We start from the raw sequence: 21,201 nt of genomic DNA on the forward strand, positions 1-21,201 counted from the left end.
TATAGAGGTTCCCCACCACCAGCTGTCCCATACACCACCACTACCACCATTTTCTTTACTGGAAGAGAATATTTTTAAAGATCCATTTAGTGCTCAAAGCAAAACTGTACCAATTGGGCATCTCACAGCAACTCCCTCTCCAACATCACTACCTCCATGCCCCCACATCCCAGTTTAGAAGCTTACTAATTTATCATGGCTCTTTGGAGAAGAGGAATGCCCCTATTCCTCCGGACAGTGGGAATGCTGAGCACCAGGCATGCCAGACATTCCACTGCTAAAATAAGTGGTGGGGAGGGTGGTAATCCGGGGTTAGCAGTATTGGGTCATAAATGCTGAAACTCCTGAAATATAAACTTATTCCACACAACTGTTTCCAAATTTCCCTCTAGGGTCTCCTAGGACAATATCCACCCTCTTTCCATTCTGGGGAAAAGAAGTTAAAATTAGTCCCTGCAGGACTTGCATGCCAGATGTGGGGAGGCTGTCCCCAGCAACAAGCTGGTTCCCACTGCCATAGCAGCGGCAGGGCACCTGCAGTCCCAACCCTGCAAAGGGTTTTCTGGAAGGGATGCACCTTCCAAGTGTCTGCAAAGGATCTGGTCCTAAGCTTTAAAACCCTAAGGGGAAGCATTGCGTCCCGACCTCTGGTCTCCCAGCTAGTTCTGGCTGACTTTTCAGAAGTGTGCAGTTGTCTCCTCCCTGCCCAGCCCATCCTGCCTGGGGCCAGCTGTGCGGTCTGCTGGCTTCACTTGGGAGAGGGATCAGACCCACGTCTGCAGCTGAGAGCTGCGTGTTCTCCACTCAGGCACCTTCAGCTTTCCGCTCTGCTCTGGAGCTGTTTTGTAAAGTTGGGCAACTCCAAGTGCACCCTTTGCTTCTGGAGTTCTCCCTCCTCTGGTCCCCAGCGTCCCGCCCCCCACACTCCCTTCCACCGGGAGCGGAGCCGCCAGTCCCAGCGGGCTCGCAGCTCGCACCCCTTTCCAGTCCTCCTCCCTTGAAGAAGTGCAAGCATGCTGTTAAGGGGCGTCCTTCTGGTGGTGCAAGGTAAGGCTTGGACTCTCGGGGGTACCCTAGAGGGGGGGTGCTCTCGTGGCGTGCTCCCTCTCCTGCAACCCTGGTGGCAGAGCTTGCCCTCCTAGACTGGGCTATCCGAGAAAGCGTCTCCAGACTTCTCGACAGCCATTAACCCTCCCTCCCCAAGCCAAGCCTGGTGACAGTGGGGATGAGAGTGGGGTCTTACAGTGGAAGCTCAGGGATAGGGGACAGAAGTGCATCCCGCTCCCGCCTCCCCCCTCCCGCACGCCTTTTCCTGGCTTTGAACAGGTAGTCTCTGCCGTGGTGCGAGCGCTCCCTGGCTAGATCCAAACTGAAACTCGCTTTATGTCCACAGCCCTGCAATTTGCGGGTGCCCTGGACCTGCCGGCGGGGTCCTGTGCCTTTGAAGAGAGCACTTGTGGCTTTGACTCAGATCCTGCTTTTCTGCCTTGGATTTTAAATGAGGAAGGTAAGGGGCTCAGTGATCAGGGGTCGGAGGTGACTTTTCCTCTTGCTGTTTGGCGCTTTCAGCAAGGGTAAGGTTATCTCTCTCGCCTCCCTGGAGAAGTGTGAGTCACGGATCCTCCTTAACTACACAACCTTCAGCTGCGCTGCACGAGTGGTGGGGGAGGGTGGTATCCTTTGTTTACCTGGCCTAAGGGGAGACGCGCCTGCTATCTTGCCCCTGCCCCCAGCATCCTAAAGGAAGGAAACTAGGGAGCACCGCTAAGGGAATGACGTTGCCCACTAGCCGCGTGCCCCCTGCAGGTCATCAGCCTCTCTGGTCTTGAGTACACACCTTTGTGAGCTACAAAAGTTGGGTGGGGCTAGTTCTTTGCCTGCCTTGCAGAAATGGTTCCTTAATCCTGTGATGGGACCTCAGTGCTAAGACCTCATATTTACAGTGTGTCTGATGGAGTTTTGTTGCACAATTCCATCCTCAGACTCCTGTTATTTATAATCCAGCCCTTGGCAAAAGAGGAAACCAAGTCCATGACTGTGTGCTTGAGGTCACTCATCTAGCGGGCGTTGTCTCACCACTACATACTGTTTGGGTTCTGGTGACAGCGTTTAAAAGTGGCAACTTCAGAAGTGTTTTCTTACCCATCATTTATATAGTGGGGGAAAAAAAAGGAGTTCTGCAATGTCCAAAAGCAGGCAGTGGGGGGCGGGGGGTAGGGTTCCTTTTTTCCTTACTCACTGTGCACTGTGTTACCCCATTTAGCAGCCTGATGCCCCAGACCACTTGCTGCATAAAGGAGACCTATTAACCTCCTTGCCCACTCAACTGCCCTCAACTCCAAATCATCTAAGTGGACTCCCTGAGAAAGGTGGTGCCCCCAGCCCCTGGTGAGCATGTATGAATTCTCACCAGCCTGCAGCCTGAGCATGTATGAATTCTTCCTCAGCCTGCAGCTCCTGTTGGGGGCTTTGCATACATTAGTTTCTCTGACCCTCACAGGTAGGTGGTATGAGCCCCATATTACAAAGGAGAGATTTTTAGACTTAGAATTTTCATATGGCTGCCCCATGTCACATGGCATCACTCCGTGGCCAATCGGAGCTGTCTACTTAGTGGAAGATACAGAAGGTAACCGGCTCTGTAGTAATCTTTTTCTCCAGTTGCCAAGTCTTGACTATTTCAGTGCACTTAGGAGTAACTGGGTGAAAGTAATTACAGATTTGCCATGGAAGGCTTCCTGCAATACCGGTGGCTTTAGAAACGTCTTCGTCTCACCACCCCACCCCTTTCTGTGTTCGTTTGTGTGTGAAGCATTTTGAGAAATGGCAGGCTGGGCTACATCACTGACTTTGAAGGGCATTATTCTCCAGCACAGTGCTTCTCAAACTAAAGCTGCATCAGAATTATCTGGTGGACCTAATAAGACACAGATTGCTGAGCCCTGACCTCTGAGTTTCTGATTGAGGATCCCATGGTTCTGAGTTGGGACCTGAGAATCTGCATTTCTAATCAGTTCCCAAGTAATACTGCTGCTACTACGGCTGGTCTAGAGACCACACTTGGAGAACAACATACCTTCACAATGTGTAAATCCCCTCCCCTCCACCCTGACACCCCCCTCCCTTGCATGTGGCCCTAAGCAGGGCAGAGACAAAGGGGAAAGAGCCACACACATGACCCTGAGACAGAAATCCTCCTGAAATCTAGGCACCACCACTCCTGCCTCTCTCCCTAGACCTGTCCCCATGAAAAGAAAAAGGAAATCAATATCCTCCCTTGGCCCTGGAGCCTCAGTTCCTGAGTTCCACCCTGGCCCTCAGTCACATTGGCTTGCCTTTGGCCAGGGGCCATGCTGCAGCCTGCTGAACCCTACCGCCTCCCAGACCACAGGAAGTGCTCTGCTGAGCTGGCACTCTGCACCAGAGAGGCAGTTAAACAGTGCGCTTCAGGGAAAACAGGAAGATGCTTATAGGAAAAGGTGATTATAGTTTAATAGTATAATGAAGGCACTGTTGCTTTCCTTTCCGTTTTCTTTTCTAACTTCTAACAGCCACTGCTTTCTGGCTCAGGTCTGGGACTACTGGCTTGGCTGGGAGAAGTGAATTCAGTCTCCTCTGAGCACTCGGGGTGGGGCAGGTAGGTCAGGCTTCAGTCATTACGAATCAAGTTTTTCAAAGGCCAGCACGTGGACATCACAGTTGCTCTGGAGGGGCCGTGAGGTGTATACCAGCTGCTGTGGATGCCTGCTAGGAAGCCATCACTAAGAATTTCCGTTATATAACCATTTCTAGGATGGTAAATTAATGATCATAAAATTGTTCCAGGTTGAAATTTGGCAAGCTGTTCACAGCTCTCTCTGCAGATTTAATTCACCTTGCTGCAAAAACTCTTAAACTGATTCTATCCACTTTTGTGTGTTGGATCTACCCTGGAAAGTTGTAGATATCAGAGATTTGTGCCCCAAGTATTTGGGATGCAAATGGCACTTGTTTATGTGGAATTAGCCAGTAGGTTAATTTATAGTGGTGAAAATAAGACTAAAGTCCAGTGAAGAAAGTTAAGGAGGGAAATAAATCTTCATTTATCCTCTAAGAAGTCTTCTTTATTCATTCATTCACAGTTCAGAGACTATTTGGAACCCCTTTGAACAATGGTCTTTAGCTGAAATTGAGACAGTTGGCTCCATTCCCCCAATTCAGCTGTGGGGGTGGAAGCCCTTTAGCTTAAGGTTTTGGGGACCATAAAGCTGGCTAACAGTCAGAAGAGCCGTAATTTAAATTATTCATCAGGTGGATTTTGGCTTCACTCATATTTTTGGACATTTTGGCTTAGTACCTTTAACCTAACTCTGTTGTTGAAATTCAGGGGAGAAGTAGAGAGGGAGGAATGGGGGTACAATCCAAATCTTGCTCCTTGGTTAGAAAGTTGGAGCACTAAGCCGCCTGGGAAAGAAGGGTAGATGCAGAAATGTGTCAGCTTAAGGGGGGAGGGGGAATAAAAGCACTTGTGGAAGACGCCTTTCTCTGTAACAGTAGGCATCATGGTTTGAGATACTGCCTAATACAGGAAGCGTTTGTGTGATATTTATACCTGGGAGCAAGTGATGGTATGTCAGGCACAAAGGCCAGCTCTTGGGTGTGACGTGACTGGGTGGGATGTGGGGCATGGTGGAGTGTGTGGAAATCACACTGTAAATACATGCTTGTGTCTCTTTCTAATACCTCCTTTGTTCACCAAACCCCCTCCTCTCTTGAGGACACTTTTGGTTACTTAGCCATCAGTATATTTAAGGTCTGTTAAATGTGTCAGTTATTATTGGTGATCAATCATTCCTCATAATTTTTGAGGCCCAGGTATAACCAAAGTCTGACCAGGATCCCATGGGGCCTTCCTGAAGAGAAAAGGGTCTTCCTGTAGATTATAGCTCTTTTTCCTGACTCTGGGGAACTGACTCAGCATTCCATTCTCATACCACAAGTTCATTAGGCAGTTCACAAGTTCATTCTCACCTCAAAGGGACTGCTTCAACCTGCATTGCCTCTGCTTGGTGGTCTTTTGGTATCATGTAAGCAGAAGTACAATCTCATATTGTCTAGAGTCTGAAAAGCAAAGCCTGGGTGTTGCTTGGATTCATGGAGAGATAGCTGACTGGGAATAAGCAAGTCATTCTTGAGCATTACTTGGCATTCCCCGGGGTGCTCTGGCTATTGCCACTGGCAGATTGACCGTGACTGTCATGTGCTATGTCTGAGCATAGCCTTGGCTCTGCCCCGGCTCTGCCTGGGATCCTAAAATCCCGGCATTAGGCCTTAAGTATCATCCAGTACAAATCATTTTACAGAGGGACCCAGACAGACTACCAGTCCTGGTCCCATATCAAGGCAGTGGCAAGCCCTAGGGCAGGGTTTCTGTTCTTCATCACTCCACTAGTTTTTTCTCCCAACACTGCTACCTTTCCCCTATCATCTCTGTCTCTTAACTTACAGTCACTGTGTTATGTGACTTGTATTTTGAGATGTAGTATTCATAAACATTCCTGTTTCTTTTTTTAAAGATTTATTTATTTATGCATAAGAACTGGGGTACAGGCTGGAGGTGTGGGGGTGAGAGGATTCACCAGAGACAGAGTGGGGAGCAGAACAGGCAAATCTACTGAAATATACAGCTGAGGGGAGGGGAGCAGCGGATGAGCCAGGAGAGGTCTCCTGAGCCATGTGGGTAGCTCCCTGGCCAGGGATCGAACTCGTGCTGCAGTGGCTACGGAAAGCTTCTTAGGTTGTGTCTTAACCCCTTGTGCCACCAGGGAGGCACCAACAATCCTGTTTCTTAAATTTGCAGACTCTCTTTAGTAGGTGACCCAGTAGTAGTGCTATTTTTATTCTTTTTTAATAATATTTGATTTTTAAGAAATTGAGTGAAACCCATTAATGTTAGTGGAGGTGATGGGCATCTCAATAAATAAGATCAGCAGATCATGGAACAAGTCTTCAACACCTTGGCTAGTCAATCCCTGACTTTCTTATTTGTCAATTATCCCAAGAATCTCCCTCAATTTTTCTTATGCTTATTGTAATCAATGTTGTCATGTAAATGTATTCATACATTCAGCACAGAAGAATAGATTGCTAGTGATAAATGAGCACATTATTCAAGGACTTTTCATAATGTATCTGAAATTTCTATTGTATCCATTAGGTCATAATTAAGCATAATGTCATAGCCAATGTCAGCAAACCATTTCGAACAAAAACTATGAATTTAAAGGTAAATTCTCATGCCTGTGCATTAGACCCATGGTTCTCATTCCTGACTGGACATTGAAATCATCTAATATTTTCTTTAAAACTCCTCATACACAGACATTTCCAAAAAAATTCTGATTTATTTGGCCCACAGATGGGTCCAGACTTGGGATTAACAAGCACTGACAAATGAACAAACTCCTTGGATGATTCCAATATGTGTACAGAGTTGAGGATAGTACATTAGAATGTCTGCCCACTCCCCATCTCCACTCTCAGATGTAGGAAAGGAGAAATGATCTCTTGTAAAAATCCTTTGATGATTACTAGGTGTCCACAGATAAAGTGTATACTGCCCAGCTTGGCACGGAAGGTCCTTTGGGATTTGCCCCCAAAATGTTTCTATCTTCTTTCTCTAAAATGTACTGTTCACTCAACATACACTTTAATTTCTTGCTTCCTGGCTTTATTGGCACTATTAGCTACACTATTCTTCTTTTTTCCCATTTCTCTGTCCCATCCTGGCCTATTAAATCCTATCCATGCTTTAAGTCTGCTATTCCTTGAACACATCCTGTGTTTCCAGCTTAAATAAACTTCTCCTTCCATTCCTTCTCTGTTTGCTCATGACTGTCCCTGTAACGTAAAAATTTTAGTACTGTCTTTCTTATTGGAGTCCCTCTTCACTTCACCTCCTCAAAATGTTGCATTTTGAGAACAGGGATCACACCCTCCCACAGTGCCTGACAAACACTATGTGGTGTCAACAAACACTTTGAATTTAATCAATCTCTAAAGCCCTTGTTAAGATTGATAGGGAAAAAAAAAAAGAAAGAAAACTCTTGACATTTTCCCTACCTACAGTGAAAGAGGTTGTGTTTAATAATGCTTTCTACCATAGGACTTCAAAGACTTTGGAAACTTATGTTGTAACCCCCCAAATATAACAGTGAAGCAGCATTTCAGCTTGTCTCACCAATACATGGTCTGTTTCATCCCTGACATACCACTAGACAAACAATCCTTGGATTATTTACCCATCAGGCCTGCCCGAGTCCCTTGATCCTCTGCCATCACAAACAATGCAACTTTGAGGGTGACACTGCTTGTTCTGAAAAGTGAATTTGCCAAAAAACGGATCAGAATTTCAACTAGCTATTGAGAGTTTCTAAGAAACTCAAATGTCTGATGTCAATAGTATCCACCTTGATGGGTGAAAACAGGTAGGGAGATTTGTCTGCTTCTGGAAGAAATTCTCACATACTGATATGACTAATGAAGAAACCAAAATATTAAGCTTGCAATTCAGTGAGATCTTCCAAAATATTTTCTTTCTTTATTTTGTGAGAAAGGTTGTGTTTGGGGAGGATTCTGAGACTAAGAGTAAGATAACAAGAGGTGTCATATCATAACTTCATAGTATCATAAATGAATCATATATTTTACAGTAAAGGCTTCTAAAGAATGGCCATCCTATCAATAAGCATTTGAGTGTCTGCTATCCACCAGGAAGTATATTAACAGTTAGAGTGCACAGAGCACATGGAATATATACATGGTAATTGTCCCTGCCCTTGGTGGGAGATCAGTAGGAGGAAACAAATCTGTAACTATGGTACAAAGCAAAAGGAACTATGTACTAGTTAAGGATCTTCACTGTAAATAGCATAATTTGGCTGTTTAAATGGAAAATGGGTTTAATGGAAGGGTACTAGGTAGCTTTCAGAATCAATAGGAAGTCTAGACAGCTACATTTGTATAACTGAGTAAGAAAGAATAAAGAGATCCAAGTATAGGCAAGATCCTTTAGGAGGAACCATTTGTGTGACTTTGCCACTGGACATATGTTTCTGTAGTGATGGACCTGCCTATTCACTGTCCAGTAGACAATGAGTAGTAATATAGTGTGTTACCTAGTCCACTAACTGTGAAGGGAGGTTAGTTTGCAGCAAATAAGATTAGCAAGGGGGGAGGCTAATTATGAGACCACACGGTGGTCAGCTGAGAGATGATGAGGGCTCAAAGTAGGATAGGGATAATAAGGGTGAAAAGGGAGGGTTGGGGTAAATAAAACACCCAAAAGAGGACTAAATTGGCAGGTCTTGATAATTGATTGGTTGGGAGTGATGAGACAAGAGAGTGACTCCCAGATTTCTAGTTTAGACAACTGTTTGTTTGATAGTGCCATCACTTGATAGAATTTCAAGAGGAACATCATATTAGGGTAGAAGACAGTGGGTTCAATTGTGAGTTGCCAAGGAAGCATCCAGATGAAGATGTTCAGCAGCACTTCGATGTAAGCATCTGGTGCTCAGGTACAGTTTGGGCAGGGCTATGACTATGGGAATCCTCACCATGAAGACTGGTTGAAATGGAGAGCAGGAAAAAGATCAGGAAAAGAGTATATATAAAGTGATAATAGCAGGGGGTTATGGGCAGATTCTTAAACTCATAGTTTAAGGATTACTTATAAGAAGGGGGAAGTCTAATGAAAGAAACAAAAGTAATCAGACATAATTGAGGAGAATTAGGAAAGGGCAGAGCCACAGTAGCCAAAGGAGTTAGGAGATGCAAAAAGAGGGTGTGATCTATAGAATGTAAGGCAGCGGAGAGGTGGGCACAGTATAACTTATCTATTAGAAATAACACTTCATTGCTTAAATAAGGGCATATCAGAGAATGACAGCAGAATTAGGATGCCTGAGTAGGAGAAAGGGGAAATGTAGGCAGCAGAGATTTCTCTGCAGTTTTTTTTTTTTTTTTTGGATGTTTGGTGTTTCTCAGAGATGTTCAATCACACCTACAGAAAAAGTAGAGATAAAAGACTTTTTGCTGTTGTTTAGCTTGTTTTTTTGGCAGGGGGAGACTTGTTCTTATCTATGGAATGAGGGGACAGGACCAATAAAGCAAGATTATTTGAGGGGTGCAATAGACCCAATTTCCACTTTGACAATTCGGAAGACCTTCAAAACCATACACATTCCTTAGCCTATATAACACAAGAGCCCTCTGCTCAATAACATCTGAGAGAGAGTCTATTTCAAAATTTGTGAGGTTTTTCTTTTTATAGTAAATGTAATGTTGGAGATTGGGCTGAATCTGTGATAATTGTGATGCATATTAGAACTTAATTATTTAAAAACAAAGCAAACCTTTTATAAGCTACAGGAGAATGTACTAGGTATAAGGCAACTTTGATGGCATAGCGTGTCCTACTTCTGTTGTAGAGGTAGTTCCTAGTGAGAAGTGTAAGTGAAACCTAACAGTTCTAGGAGTTTCCTACACAGCCAGGGTCTGTGATCTATAAATATTTCTTGGTACTTCCCAAGTACATTTTTCATCTCTAATCTTCACAGTAATCTTGAGAGTGGTGGTGATTATTATCCACATTTTACAGAGATAAGATGCTTGCCTAAAGTTACAGTTACATTAGTGTGAAACCAAGGGGCACCCAGGGACCCCAAACTTTTAAGGGGTGCACACTCTAAAAGGGATTCTGCCATTCACTACACAAAAGCGAAGAAGGCCGACTCTTAGTGTGATAGATCTTTAATAGAATTACTATGTGTAGAGGGTGAGGAGACCAAAAGGATATTCCAAATAAAGCACCCAAAACTACCCATATTCTTGTGGGAAAATGACCAGCCAAACAAGATCAACCTGAAGGGGGACTGCTGAGTCCCAAAACTTGCCACAAATCTAAGACCCCTTTTAGTGGGGAGCAGTAAGATAAAGGGAAGGCAACTCCCAGAAGACTGGTAAAAAGGAGAAAAAAATTCAAAATCAAATACAAATCAAGATAATGTCTGTCATTATCTCTGCCAAGCACTAAAAGCATCTTTTCTTTTTTTTTTTAGATTTATTTTTATTTATATAAGAACCGGGGTATAGGCCAGAGGCGTGGGAGGGTGAGAGGATTCACCAGAGACAGAGTGAGGAACAGAACAGGCAGACTGACGAAATACACTGCTGAGGGGAGCAGCGGGCGAGACAGGAGAGGTCTGCTCATCATGTGGGTTGCTCTGAGGCTGGCGGGGATCGATCCGACACTGCAGAGGCTGCCAACAGCTTCACAGCGCTGTGCTCAACCGCCTGCGCCACCGGGGAGGCCCCAGAAGCAGCTTTTCCATGTGTCTTTAACCCATATGTCTTTTCCAAGTGTCTATATCTGTCTTTCCTCCAAGCATCTCCTTCCAAGTTCCCTCACACACTTGGAGGCAAAACAAAGCAGGAGAAGCAAAAGCCCCAGAGCTCACCACCTGCCTTCCATGTTTTATAGCTTCCTCTCACAGTTCAATCCACCTCTAGTTCCCAGTAGCTTCCCTACTCAGGAAGTCTGATTCATGGCACACTGGGACCTGTAGTTCAAGATGACTACATGTAAGGAGCAGGAGAAATGGCAACACCCCTTCCCAGAGTGATAACTGTAACAGGCAGCGTCAGAATATTGACCCAAGTGCACTTGGCTCCAAAGTCTTCACTTTCACTTGGTCCTGGGATCCTCCCATCCTGTAGGATGATACCTTTTGTACTTCCAGAGGTCAGCACCAAGGAAGACAGACCTGGAAGGCTTGTGTTTCTCTAGAGGTAATGGAAAATCACTGTGAAATACTGATTATTCCCAGTGTTCCAACTGCTTGCCTTGATATCTAGGCCCCAGCTATAGAGTGTGCATGCCATGCAGGGGAGCTTTGGAAAGGCATCAAGCAGAAATAAGGAAATGTAATTTTATTTGTTTTTTCCATAACAGATTAAAGTTTACTCTTGCAAACATTTGAAGGATTTTCTTGTCAGTTCTCAGCATAATCTTGGCAGAGAATCTCAGGGAAAATTTACTGTTTGACCTAAAATACTTTGGCATCTTAAGGAACACTACTAACCTTCAAATTCATCCACTCCTACTGTGAGGAATTAAGAGTATACAGATAAATGTGTTTTTGCAAGTCAGTTGCCCTACTAGACAAGCATTTTGGAATTACTCATTCTATTACTCTTAACAAAATGGCAACATTGCTATACAGCAATGTGATATATTACTTAGCTTGATACTTAGAGAAATTTCCATTCCTTATTTGAAAAACTTTTGCCTCACTGCCAAGGAGAGCTGAAGTGTTATTTGGGGTCATCTTATAATGAGGATGACTTTAATACACTTTAACTTCTCTGAGAAGTTGCTGTCTTTGCTTACCAGTATTTTATGACTAACACCACCTAGTCTGAAACTATAACCTGAAAAGATTTTTTTAAGCATCTATAGATTTCTTTTATTTTTCTGACTTATTAAAAATTTATAATAGAGGACTGGAGAATTTTCTTTTAAAGTGTGCTTAGACCCTGCATTAGTCAATTTAAAAATATAAGGTTTAAGGAAACCCTTTGGTTTTCCATTATAGATCCTAAAAATTGCAAGTGAGCATCTGAAATCACACTTTCATTTCTGAAACTGCTTCATTTTTCCCAAAAATTCTAATGAGAAAAATCTAAGTTGAACATAAATATCTTTTTATTGTTTTCTTTTTAAGGAATCAACACTGAAAACGTAGACCCCTTGAACTCATATTTGATGCATAGAAATAACTAAGAAAAAAATCCCTAATATATCTTAGGTTATATTAGGCCTACAGAGTTTCATCTTTGTTATCAACATTGAATATTCACCAAACTATCCATACTTGGTTCAATACTGAATAGATTATAATGAAAGAAAAATCTTGTGGAAATAACATATAAAGATCCAAAATACTGGCATGGGCATGATTCATTTTTAATCTTGGGCTTTGTTTTCTATACACGATTGCTTTAAAGAGTTTAATTCAAAAGGAAACTCTGTTCACTGAAAAACATAGATTCCAGATTTTTAGAACACCCTCCAATTAAAGAACTTATTGATAATTGCCACTGATGTCATTTCAAATCCCATCGAGTGACCCTCTTGTCTGTCAAGAGTAGTAAGCAACTTTTGAGAGAGAATGAAGATGACCTATTTGTCTAACAGCTGAAAATGGACAACTCAGTTGCTGAGAAAGTTTCTCTGTCCCTCAGAATATACTTTAAGCTAGTTGCCTCTCTACAAACTCAGCTCCTCAAAATAAAATTTCTGGAAGATGAAAAGGGAGAAAAATGGTTTATATTTTTAATTAGTTCCATTTGTCATTCAGGAAGTCATTCATAATTTTGTGACTGTATTCCTGCCATGATAATAAGTTTGAACACATTTATAATAGATTTCTTGAAGAACATAATATTAGCCTAGTAGTCTAAGAATTCTTAGAAAATTAATAGGTCTTGGAAAAATAGATGATATTCACCATTATTGTATCCAAATGTGCAGTGAATCTGGTCATGCATAAAAGACACTGCAAATTGTTTAAGAACTTTTCCTTGGAAATATTTGACAATTAGAAAAGCCTAAGGAGGGAACTGCAGGGAATCATCAATCTCCCTTTGATCTGATATACCCCAAGGTATATCAGATAGGATTTGAGGATCATGCCTGGCATATTTTATTTAAATATTTTATTTAAATATTTTGAGATTGTAACCATCAATGATCATTTATTTATCTTCATCCTTACCTCTCATTTCAGAACTGCTAAAACAAACTCAATGACTAGAGTGCCATTTGCAAGCAGGTACTGAAACTGGGCAAGTGTATGGGCCCTAAGCCAGAAGGCCTAGTATTTATTGGGCTATTATTATATACTGAGCACTGTGCTAGATGCCTTGCAATGTAGACTAGTAGAATTTCTTTTTTATTAAGATTTATTTATTTATGCATACAAGAACTGGGATACAAGCCAGGGTTGTGGGGTGGGGGGGCGGTAAGAGGACTCACCAGAGACAGAGTGGGGTACAGAATAGGCAGACTGACTGAAATACACTGCTGAGGGGAGCAGTGGGCGAGACAGGAGAGGTCTGCTATGCCATGTGGGTAGCTCCCTGGCCAGGGATCGAACTCATGCTGCAGTGGCTGTGGATAGCGTCATAGGTTGCATCTTAACCCCTTGTGCCACCAGAGAGGCACAATAGTATTGAATTCTTGCAATAACCCAATGAGAAAGATACTGAGATGTTTTTAATATGCACAGAGCAAGTAATTGATAGAGCCAGGATTTTACCCTAAATTAGTCTCTAAAGACTTAAGAAAAGAATTACTCTACTATTTAACCTCTTTTTTCCCCCACTATCCCTTGACATGGGATCTCAACAATTACAATAATGATAGAAATGATAGAGTTATAATGGCTAACTTATGAAATGAATTTTCTCAACTATACTGTTCTATGTGCTTGATATTATTAACTAATTTTATTCTCCCAGCAATTCAGTGAGTTCTATTTAAATCCTCATTTTAGGGTTGAGGAAAGTGAAGCAATATTACTGGTAGGTCACAGATATCCTAGGTGGCGGGGCTGTATTTTGTAGCAGATGTTATGTCTCTAGTCTGTGTTCTGTGAAAGACATAGCAATGGTAATATTTATTCTTTTTTCCCACTGCATTTGAGGTGAGAATCTTTATAACTTGAGTTCTCATGTGCATGACTAAGAGAAATAAGTAAGGACATTATTCCTCCTGGATTCTTCTATACATAGAGGCCTTACCACCAAATAAATTCTAATTTGAGGCAATATTAAGTCAATCGTTTCCTTTAGAAATAGCACAGAGCTTGGGACAACAGAAGTTTTCATGTCTAGTTCCAAGTTCTAAGTGAGATTACATTGGAACGCCTGTGAGAGTCTTGCTCTCAAAGCATCCCCATGACTGCCCTGCATTCTCTGGACAAATTCCAGTATTGCTTGTGTTCCTTGAAATCTTAATGGTCTTATTTTTTAACTGAGTCAAATATCCTCATGCAAAAAGAAAAATGTAATATTTGTCTGCTTGGGTTATGTAAAAAGATACTAGGAACTCAAATTGGTGGGAGGTAAGCAGGAGATACCATAAAATATGCAGAAGGGCAATAAAGGGCCTTCATTCCTGGGAACAGTGCCAGTTGGTGAACTCAGTCTTTCCCTCTGTCTTTTCCCAATAGCAGGCCATCTCTTTTGACTCATGGAATATGAACATGTATCACTCATTTAATTCTTACAAAGACCCAGTGAAGAAGGTACTCTTTACAGATGAAGTCATTGGCGTTTAGAGTTTGTTTTAACATTTCCAGTCTATCCCATGGCATGTGTATGTATGTTTTAAGATGCCATGGAATAATAAGTGTCTATGGCCTCTTATTCAGAGTACATTTAGATTAATTTTATTCATTTAACATTGTCTATCTGTGCTAGACAAGGAAGATAATAGTGATGACTAATAAAGGAATTTACCATCAAGGAGCTGCCAGTTTAGTAGCAGAAATAAGATGTATGAACAATAACTATCATTGAGACCAGTGCTATAAAAAGGTCCTGGGAGTTCAGAAGCTACAGAGAACTGAAAAGAGTGGAGTGGAGTCAGTAAGAGGAGGCTTTTTGGTGGACCTTGAAATACTGGGGGATGTGACCAGGAGGGCATGGCTCTTAGGTCATAGCAAGCGTCAGGAGCAGCATGAGCCAAGGCAGGAGGTGGGGAAACAAGCAGATTGGCCTGAAGAGACGTAAACTCTCTGGACAGGTATATTGGGTGCACAAATGAAAAGTGCATAAATAACCCTGATATTTGTCAACTTCATATTAGGCCGCAGCCTTGCACATGATAACCAGAAAGTTACATCTCATTTGAATTTTTAGCTTGAGTAAGGCCTCACACTGCCTAGTCATCTGTGCAGCTAAACTGCTATTTCCCAGGGTCACAATAGATTCAAAAGTTACAACTAGTCTACTTGCAGGATGAAGAGAGCACTGGTCAGTCATCACACCCTGTCTCTTGGGGCAATAACTGACCCCTTGATAAAATTACTTTCTAGCTTAGCTAAAAAAAGACATGGCTCTCATTTTAGAGTTTTGACTAAATAAAAAGAAAATCATGAGAAGCCAACAGTGAAAGCATTAGCCTAGATAATGTGTGATTTTATATCTGTCTACTAAAATTCAAGAGCCTGACAGGTTATGCTGAATGAATCAGTAGTTAACTCTTAAATGACCAGTTAGTTACTTCGATAGAGTGGTCACAATAGAGTATGTAAAATCACTTGTCAATTCGAACCTCAGCCGGGAAATTATAATGAATTGTTACTGTGTTGTGAATACCATGAACCCATATCATCTCTAAACCTCATTATAACCTTGTGTGATCTGTGTGACTATCTCCATTTTAAAGATGCAATAACTAGGACCCTGCAATCTGATTCATCATGCCCAGGTCACATAGCCAGAGCAGGGGTTAGGTCCAGATCTGTCTCCTCCAAAGTGAGTCACTATCCCACTGTCTTACCACTAGGTGTCCAGCACTGGGTTTGATGCTAAGGGGCTTCCAAAGATGAGCAAGGGTTAAATTTTCCCCTCATGGGATGATCAAGATTCCAACCTCTCATGTTACTCTTTTGATGACCTTTTTTCCCAAACCAGTCTCTTTACACCTTTGCCTTATTCATCTTTGCCATCATCCATCATGAACATCTTCCCAAAATTCCCTTGTGTCTGGGGATTCCTTTGTATTCCAAGTACCTGATCTAGCATGGTAAGTATTTTGCAAGAGCTTATTAAACTCATTTCATCTTCCTCCCTCCTTTCCTGTTAAACTCCTCATGCATGATTGCCTCCCATCTCGCCTTCTCCCATTGACCTTAAGTCCTTTGGAACTTGGTTTGCTAAACCTAAAACTAGGACTTATTTATTTGGGAACCTAGTCCATTATCAAATATCCCACTTCCCAAAGTCATCTTTGGTAAAGTAGAAAAGGAGAGAAAGTTTCCACAACTGCACTCAGTTCTTTTGGCCCTCAGTTATTGAGGAATAGATTTCTTCATGCTTTTCCCAGGGACTATGTAATGATTCATGGCTCTATTAGCTGGGAAAGATGCTAAGGAGACTCAAAGGTTATGTCCATGTGAAACCTGCACTGCCAAACCCTGTTCCTGATTCACAAGATCCGTTTGACTGAAAAGTGAAATAGGGGAGGATGTGCAGTAGCAACATTTCCTGTGCTTGAAACCCTCTTCCCTCACACCTTCATTCATAGTCTCTTTCTCATCATCCCGCTTCAGCTGAAATGTGACCTCCTGCCCTGAGCTCTTTGCTCAAGTTTGACCTCCTTCAGAAATGTACAAAAGCCAAGACATTGCTAGGATTTGCTAAATGAAAGGAAGTGCCAGATGAATCCAAACTTTGTAGAGACATTGTGTAGGCAGGAGCATCTGATAGGCGAGATGAATTTTTCAGTAATGCTTTTAGTCTTGCTGTTATGGTGCTGCCAATCCTCCCTTTGTCTGCTGGCTCGATCAAGGATTCCACTAAGAGAACAGAGATTTATTACCCAAACAGTGGATAGTATTTTTTTCTTTTGACAAATGTGGCAAGCAATTCCTGCAACAACAACAAAAATGATATATAACATGTAGAAGCTAAATCCAAACCACTGTCATGAAAAAGCAATTCTGCATGTGCAGTTAGTCTGTGGCCTGAGAGCCTAGTTCCTCTGAGTCCCAATGTGTGTAAATTATTCAAACAATTATCTTAATTTTCCTCTCTTCCTCTAAGATAAGTGAAGCTGATAGCTGAAATCCATCATGGTCCTAAACGCCAGATCACGTGGGAAACATTCTCCTTTGTTATTGCAGATTTTCCTTTTAGGATTCCAATGACAAAGAACTCAGTTTGGAGCCCTTGAAACAGTTTTAAAAGAAATTGCCAAATAATGGATGTGTATGACTGGTCATAGTTCTCGTAAAAATGCACACAGCATGTACCGTTTCTCCACCTTTCTCTCTGTGGAGGTCTGTGATAAAGAGTATCAAAGCTGCAATTTTAGATCTGTGTTCCCCAGATTCCTATAGACAGACCCACAACCACGAATCGCTGCTGTTTATCTCAGTCCACTGTGTGCTTCACAAATTGCCTCGTTCCATTTCATAACTACCCTCTGGGTGGTTGTCAATGAGGAAAGGGGAGTACCCAGTGATAAAGTGATCTGTCTGATGTCACACAGCAAGAAGTGGCAGAGCTAGAGCATGAAACTTGTCATGCACACTATCTGTCCTGCCTTATCACTCATAAAGCACTGTCATTTTGAAAGCTCTCTTAAAGCATTTATACTCTTTCAGTGTCCCTTCCTTCTCTTAATCTAAATGTGTCAGCAAAATGCCCTGTACATAATAAACAGGGCCAGGATGAGGGTGACCAACTGAGGCACTGACTTTGGATGCAGGAGTTGAGGGGTGCCTGGAGAAAACCCTCAGTAGTCAGGTAATGGACTATTTTTGAAACATAAAATTAATGCAAAAATTCCATGATGAATAAAATATCAAAATTTTAAATGAAGGCAAGCTTGAACTCTGCACTTGGCCTCCCTCTACTTGTCCCAGCCCTGTAAAGGCACTTACAACTTGGGGAGTGAATGGACTATAGAATTGGTGTTTGGTTCACATGAGCTAAATGTGCTGTTAATGATCCAGTGAGATGCAGAGCTCACTGATGAACAAGATGGATTAAAACTCTTAGCCTTTCTTGCGGTCAGTCTGTCCGTGAAAATGTTGATTCAGCTGTAATGGTCACACCCACCCAAACCTGGAAAAGCTGGCAGAGTCCTGCTTCCCTACCAGCCTTAGCAGCAGTCTACCATCAGGGATATTTTCTTAGTGGAACTTCAGCTCTAAATTAAAAACTGCACTTGGCTGTCTAAGATTCTGAAGTTCCTGGAATTTTGCTTTCATTTTGGTTTGTTTTGTTTTTCTCTGTACTTATTCTTGTTATTTCAAAAAATTAAAATAGGTTTTGTTTTTTTTTTAAGGAGCAAAGAACTATGAGATATGTAAGAGTTTGTGTGTGTGTGTGTGTGTGTGTGTGTGTGTGTGTGTGTGTGTGTAGCTCTCGGTGTCCCTCGTCCTCCACCAGGACTAAGAAAATAATAAAAGCTCAGTAAATGTTTGTGAATTTATTAAGGGATTGCAGGAGATAGATTATAGGAATAAGAATATTTTGCTGATTTTGAGAATATTAAGTTTATATCTGAAGTCATCAGCACGCTTTAAAACTAATCAAAAGCTTTATATCAAGCAAGAGGATTGCCATCTCCAAAGTGTTTTCATTTATATTAATCACATTTTCCATGTTGTTTGTATTTGGAACATTGGAAAATTAGTCAAACAAGGATTCTGTCCATGGAATACAGTAGATTGTTGTTTACAGTAACAATTAATAAAACAAATCTCAGCTGTAAATATCTATTGAACAGTTTTTCCTCTCAGAAAATAGGTCCGATTATAGAACAGACTGCCACTTTCAGGGAAATTTAGTCTTCAAAGACATGTCTCCCATAGTCATAGAATTAAAATGTTGTAAGCAAGCTTCAAGTTCAAAACAGATCAACTAGAAAATGAAAACTGAGGGGGGAAATGCTGTTGCAGAGATTGGACAGAAGTCTTTCTTCTTTCCTCGAGGTGTAGCCTTCTTACCCCAGTACAGATAGTGCTCTAAACTGTTGAAAAGAAGCAGCAAAATTTCATAAGAAAGTCGTTCAGTCACTTAGCTATAAGCTACCTATATAGGCGCAATTGAGAAAGATACCCCAGTTTTCAGCAAGACCAGATTATTCATACATTCAACAAATACTTACAGGTACTGGGGATTCACCAGTGAACAGAATAACAGACTATCATCCTGGTAGGAAGAAGTCAAGATCAATGATGTAATAAACAGTATGATGTGGCAGGAAGGCTAAGTTTAATGGAGAGAAATGGAGTATAGTATGCTATTTGGGCTCAGGTAAGCAGGAAAAGAATCTCTAGAGAGGAAATATTTGAGCACAGGCCTGAATGAGAAAGGAAATAAGTGTAGAAAAAGGAAATAAGTTGTGAGAAGAGAGGAGATCCCATAGGAGCCTCGGGACCAGATCATGTGAGCCTAGCACAGGCCATGGGAAGGATTTTGGAATTTAGTCTGAGTGAGATGGGAATGCTCTGGAGGTTTGCAAAAAGTGATGACCTGATATGACTTCTGTAAAAGTTGCTATAATTTCTTGAATGGAGTGGGCTGGGCTTTGGCCCTGGGAGTCCAGAAGCCAGCCATAACCCTGCCCTTATGGGGCCTATAGTTGGTAGGGAGTTTTATCATTGCACCAAAAGAAATAAAGCCAACTTAGGTATATTATGAATAAAATGAAGGTGAGTGATGGGAAAGCAGGAGGGACAGTAGATGATTAGACCTTTTTGGAGAGGTAACAATGAACTGAGAGCAGTGTGAGGAGGAAGAACAGTGATGCACCAATGAGAGAGGACAGAGAGGATATCAGGTGAACAGTCAGCAGTGTAAGGCAGAAGGTAAATGCATGTGATGGAGGAACAAGAAGACCAGTGTGTCAGAGCATAGTGAGCTAAGGAGAGAAGTCAAGAGGAACACAGGGCCAGACACTGGAGAGATATTCAGGCTATGATGAGGAAGCTGGGTTTTAATCTAGTTGAGAAAGGCAGTTATTGAAAGGACCTAAGGATAAATTCTGTTTCCAAAGTATCATCTTGTTGCTTTGAGGAGAATAAATGTGTAATAAGAATGGGTGTTAGAAAACAGACCTTTATAATGTAATGTAAATGAGAGATAATAGTGGTTTTGACTCTGATAGAGGCTATGTTGAAGACTTGAGTTTAGAATATTTTTTGGAGATAAGTCAACAGGATTCATTAATGCAATGGATTTGGGAAGTAAGGAGAATCGAGAATGATTTCTAGGTATTTGGCTTGAGCAACTGGATGGATGGTGATGCCATTTATAGAGATGGAGCACAATGGGAGAGAAATAGATGGAGGAGGACCATAATCAGGGCAAGGGAAATCAAGATTTCTGATTTGAGGCCCTTGATAGAATGTTAAATGCAAATATCCAGATGATTCAACGAGGGTGTCTGGATTTCAGAGTAGAGGTTGGAGGTAAGACATAAATTTGGGGATAGCATCATGCAACTGCATTTCATGCCCAGGACTTGATGATCACCTAGAGAGATAGTATAGCTAAGAGAAAGAGGTTAGAAGACCAAACCTTGGGAGTATTCCAAGATTTAGAGTGGAGAAGTAGAGAATGTTCCAACCAGGAGGACTGAGAAGAATTGGCCAGGTAGGTAGAAAGCAAGTCAAGACAGAGAGAAGATACAGGAGCCAAGAGAAGAAAGTGTTTCCAGGTGGGGGTGTCCAGATGTGTTGAATGCAGCTGAGAAATAAGATGAGGACAGAAAAATCATTGGATTGGCAACAAAAAGGTTTTTTGTGATCTTGGAAAGAGCAGTTTGGGTAGAATAAAAAGTAACAGTTTCCTTTTGGCTGGCAAAGTCAAGTTTAATGACCTTTCCATGAAATCATTTATGAAGTTTTATCTCTTGGAATGCAAAGAAATATATCTGTGTTTTTCTGCTGTTGAGCAGGCTAAAAATGGTTGCCTGACATAGAATTAAAGTTTTTGGTATCTTCTATTTCATTCTAAAAGAAACCAGAGTCCATTCAATTTCTTCGCTTGCACTTACTGCTTTTTGTACTTACTGCTTTTTAGTTGCTGTTGATATTTGAGATGCTTAGAATTATAGAATTGTCCACATGGAGGAGTGTTGGTGATTATCTTTGCAACCCCTTTATTTCATGGATGAGGAGACAGAAACCTGGAAAAGTAGTATGAATTATAGAAGCTGGCTGCAATCCAAGAGTCTTAACTACATTATACTCAGGCTTTATGACTTATACAACTCTTTCTCTCATCCCCTAAGCAATCAGTTAAACAAAATCAGAAGAGTGCCCTAGGTAGCATGAAGTAAAGGCATTCCACATCTTAGATTGCTTCTTTTTTTTTAAGATTTATTTATTTATGCATACAAGAATTGGGGTACAG

At 41.7% G+C, this 21,201-nt stretch overlaps 1 protein-coding gene across 1 annotated transcript in view; it reads left to right on the forward strand.

Annotated features, from left to right (window-relative positions):
- Positions 1-713: 713 nt before the first annotated feature.
- The window catches only part of MAMDC2 (MAM domain containing 2), a 138,138-nt gene continuing 117,650 nt past the window's right edge, over positions 714-21,201 (forward strand). Inside the window, exons 1-2 of the mRNA XM_037494274.2 lie at positions 714-1,047; positions 1,394-1,507. Of these exons, the coding sequence (XP_037350171.1) occupies positions 1,014-1,047; positions 1,394-1,507 (148 nt within the window). The 5' untranslated portion in view covers positions 714-1,013. The remainder of the gene's footprint in view (positions 1,048-1,393; positions 1,508-21,201) is intronic.

Source organism: Talpa occidentalis, unplaced genomic scaffold, assembly GCF_014898055.3.
Source record: "Talpa occidentalis isolate TD23 unplaced genomic scaffold, MPIMG_talOcc4v2.1 talOcc4.7, whole genome shotgun sequence".
Classification (NCBI taxonomy): domain Eukaryota; kingdom Metazoa; phylum Chordata; class Mammalia; order Eulipotyphla; family Talpidae; genus Talpa; species Talpa occidentalis.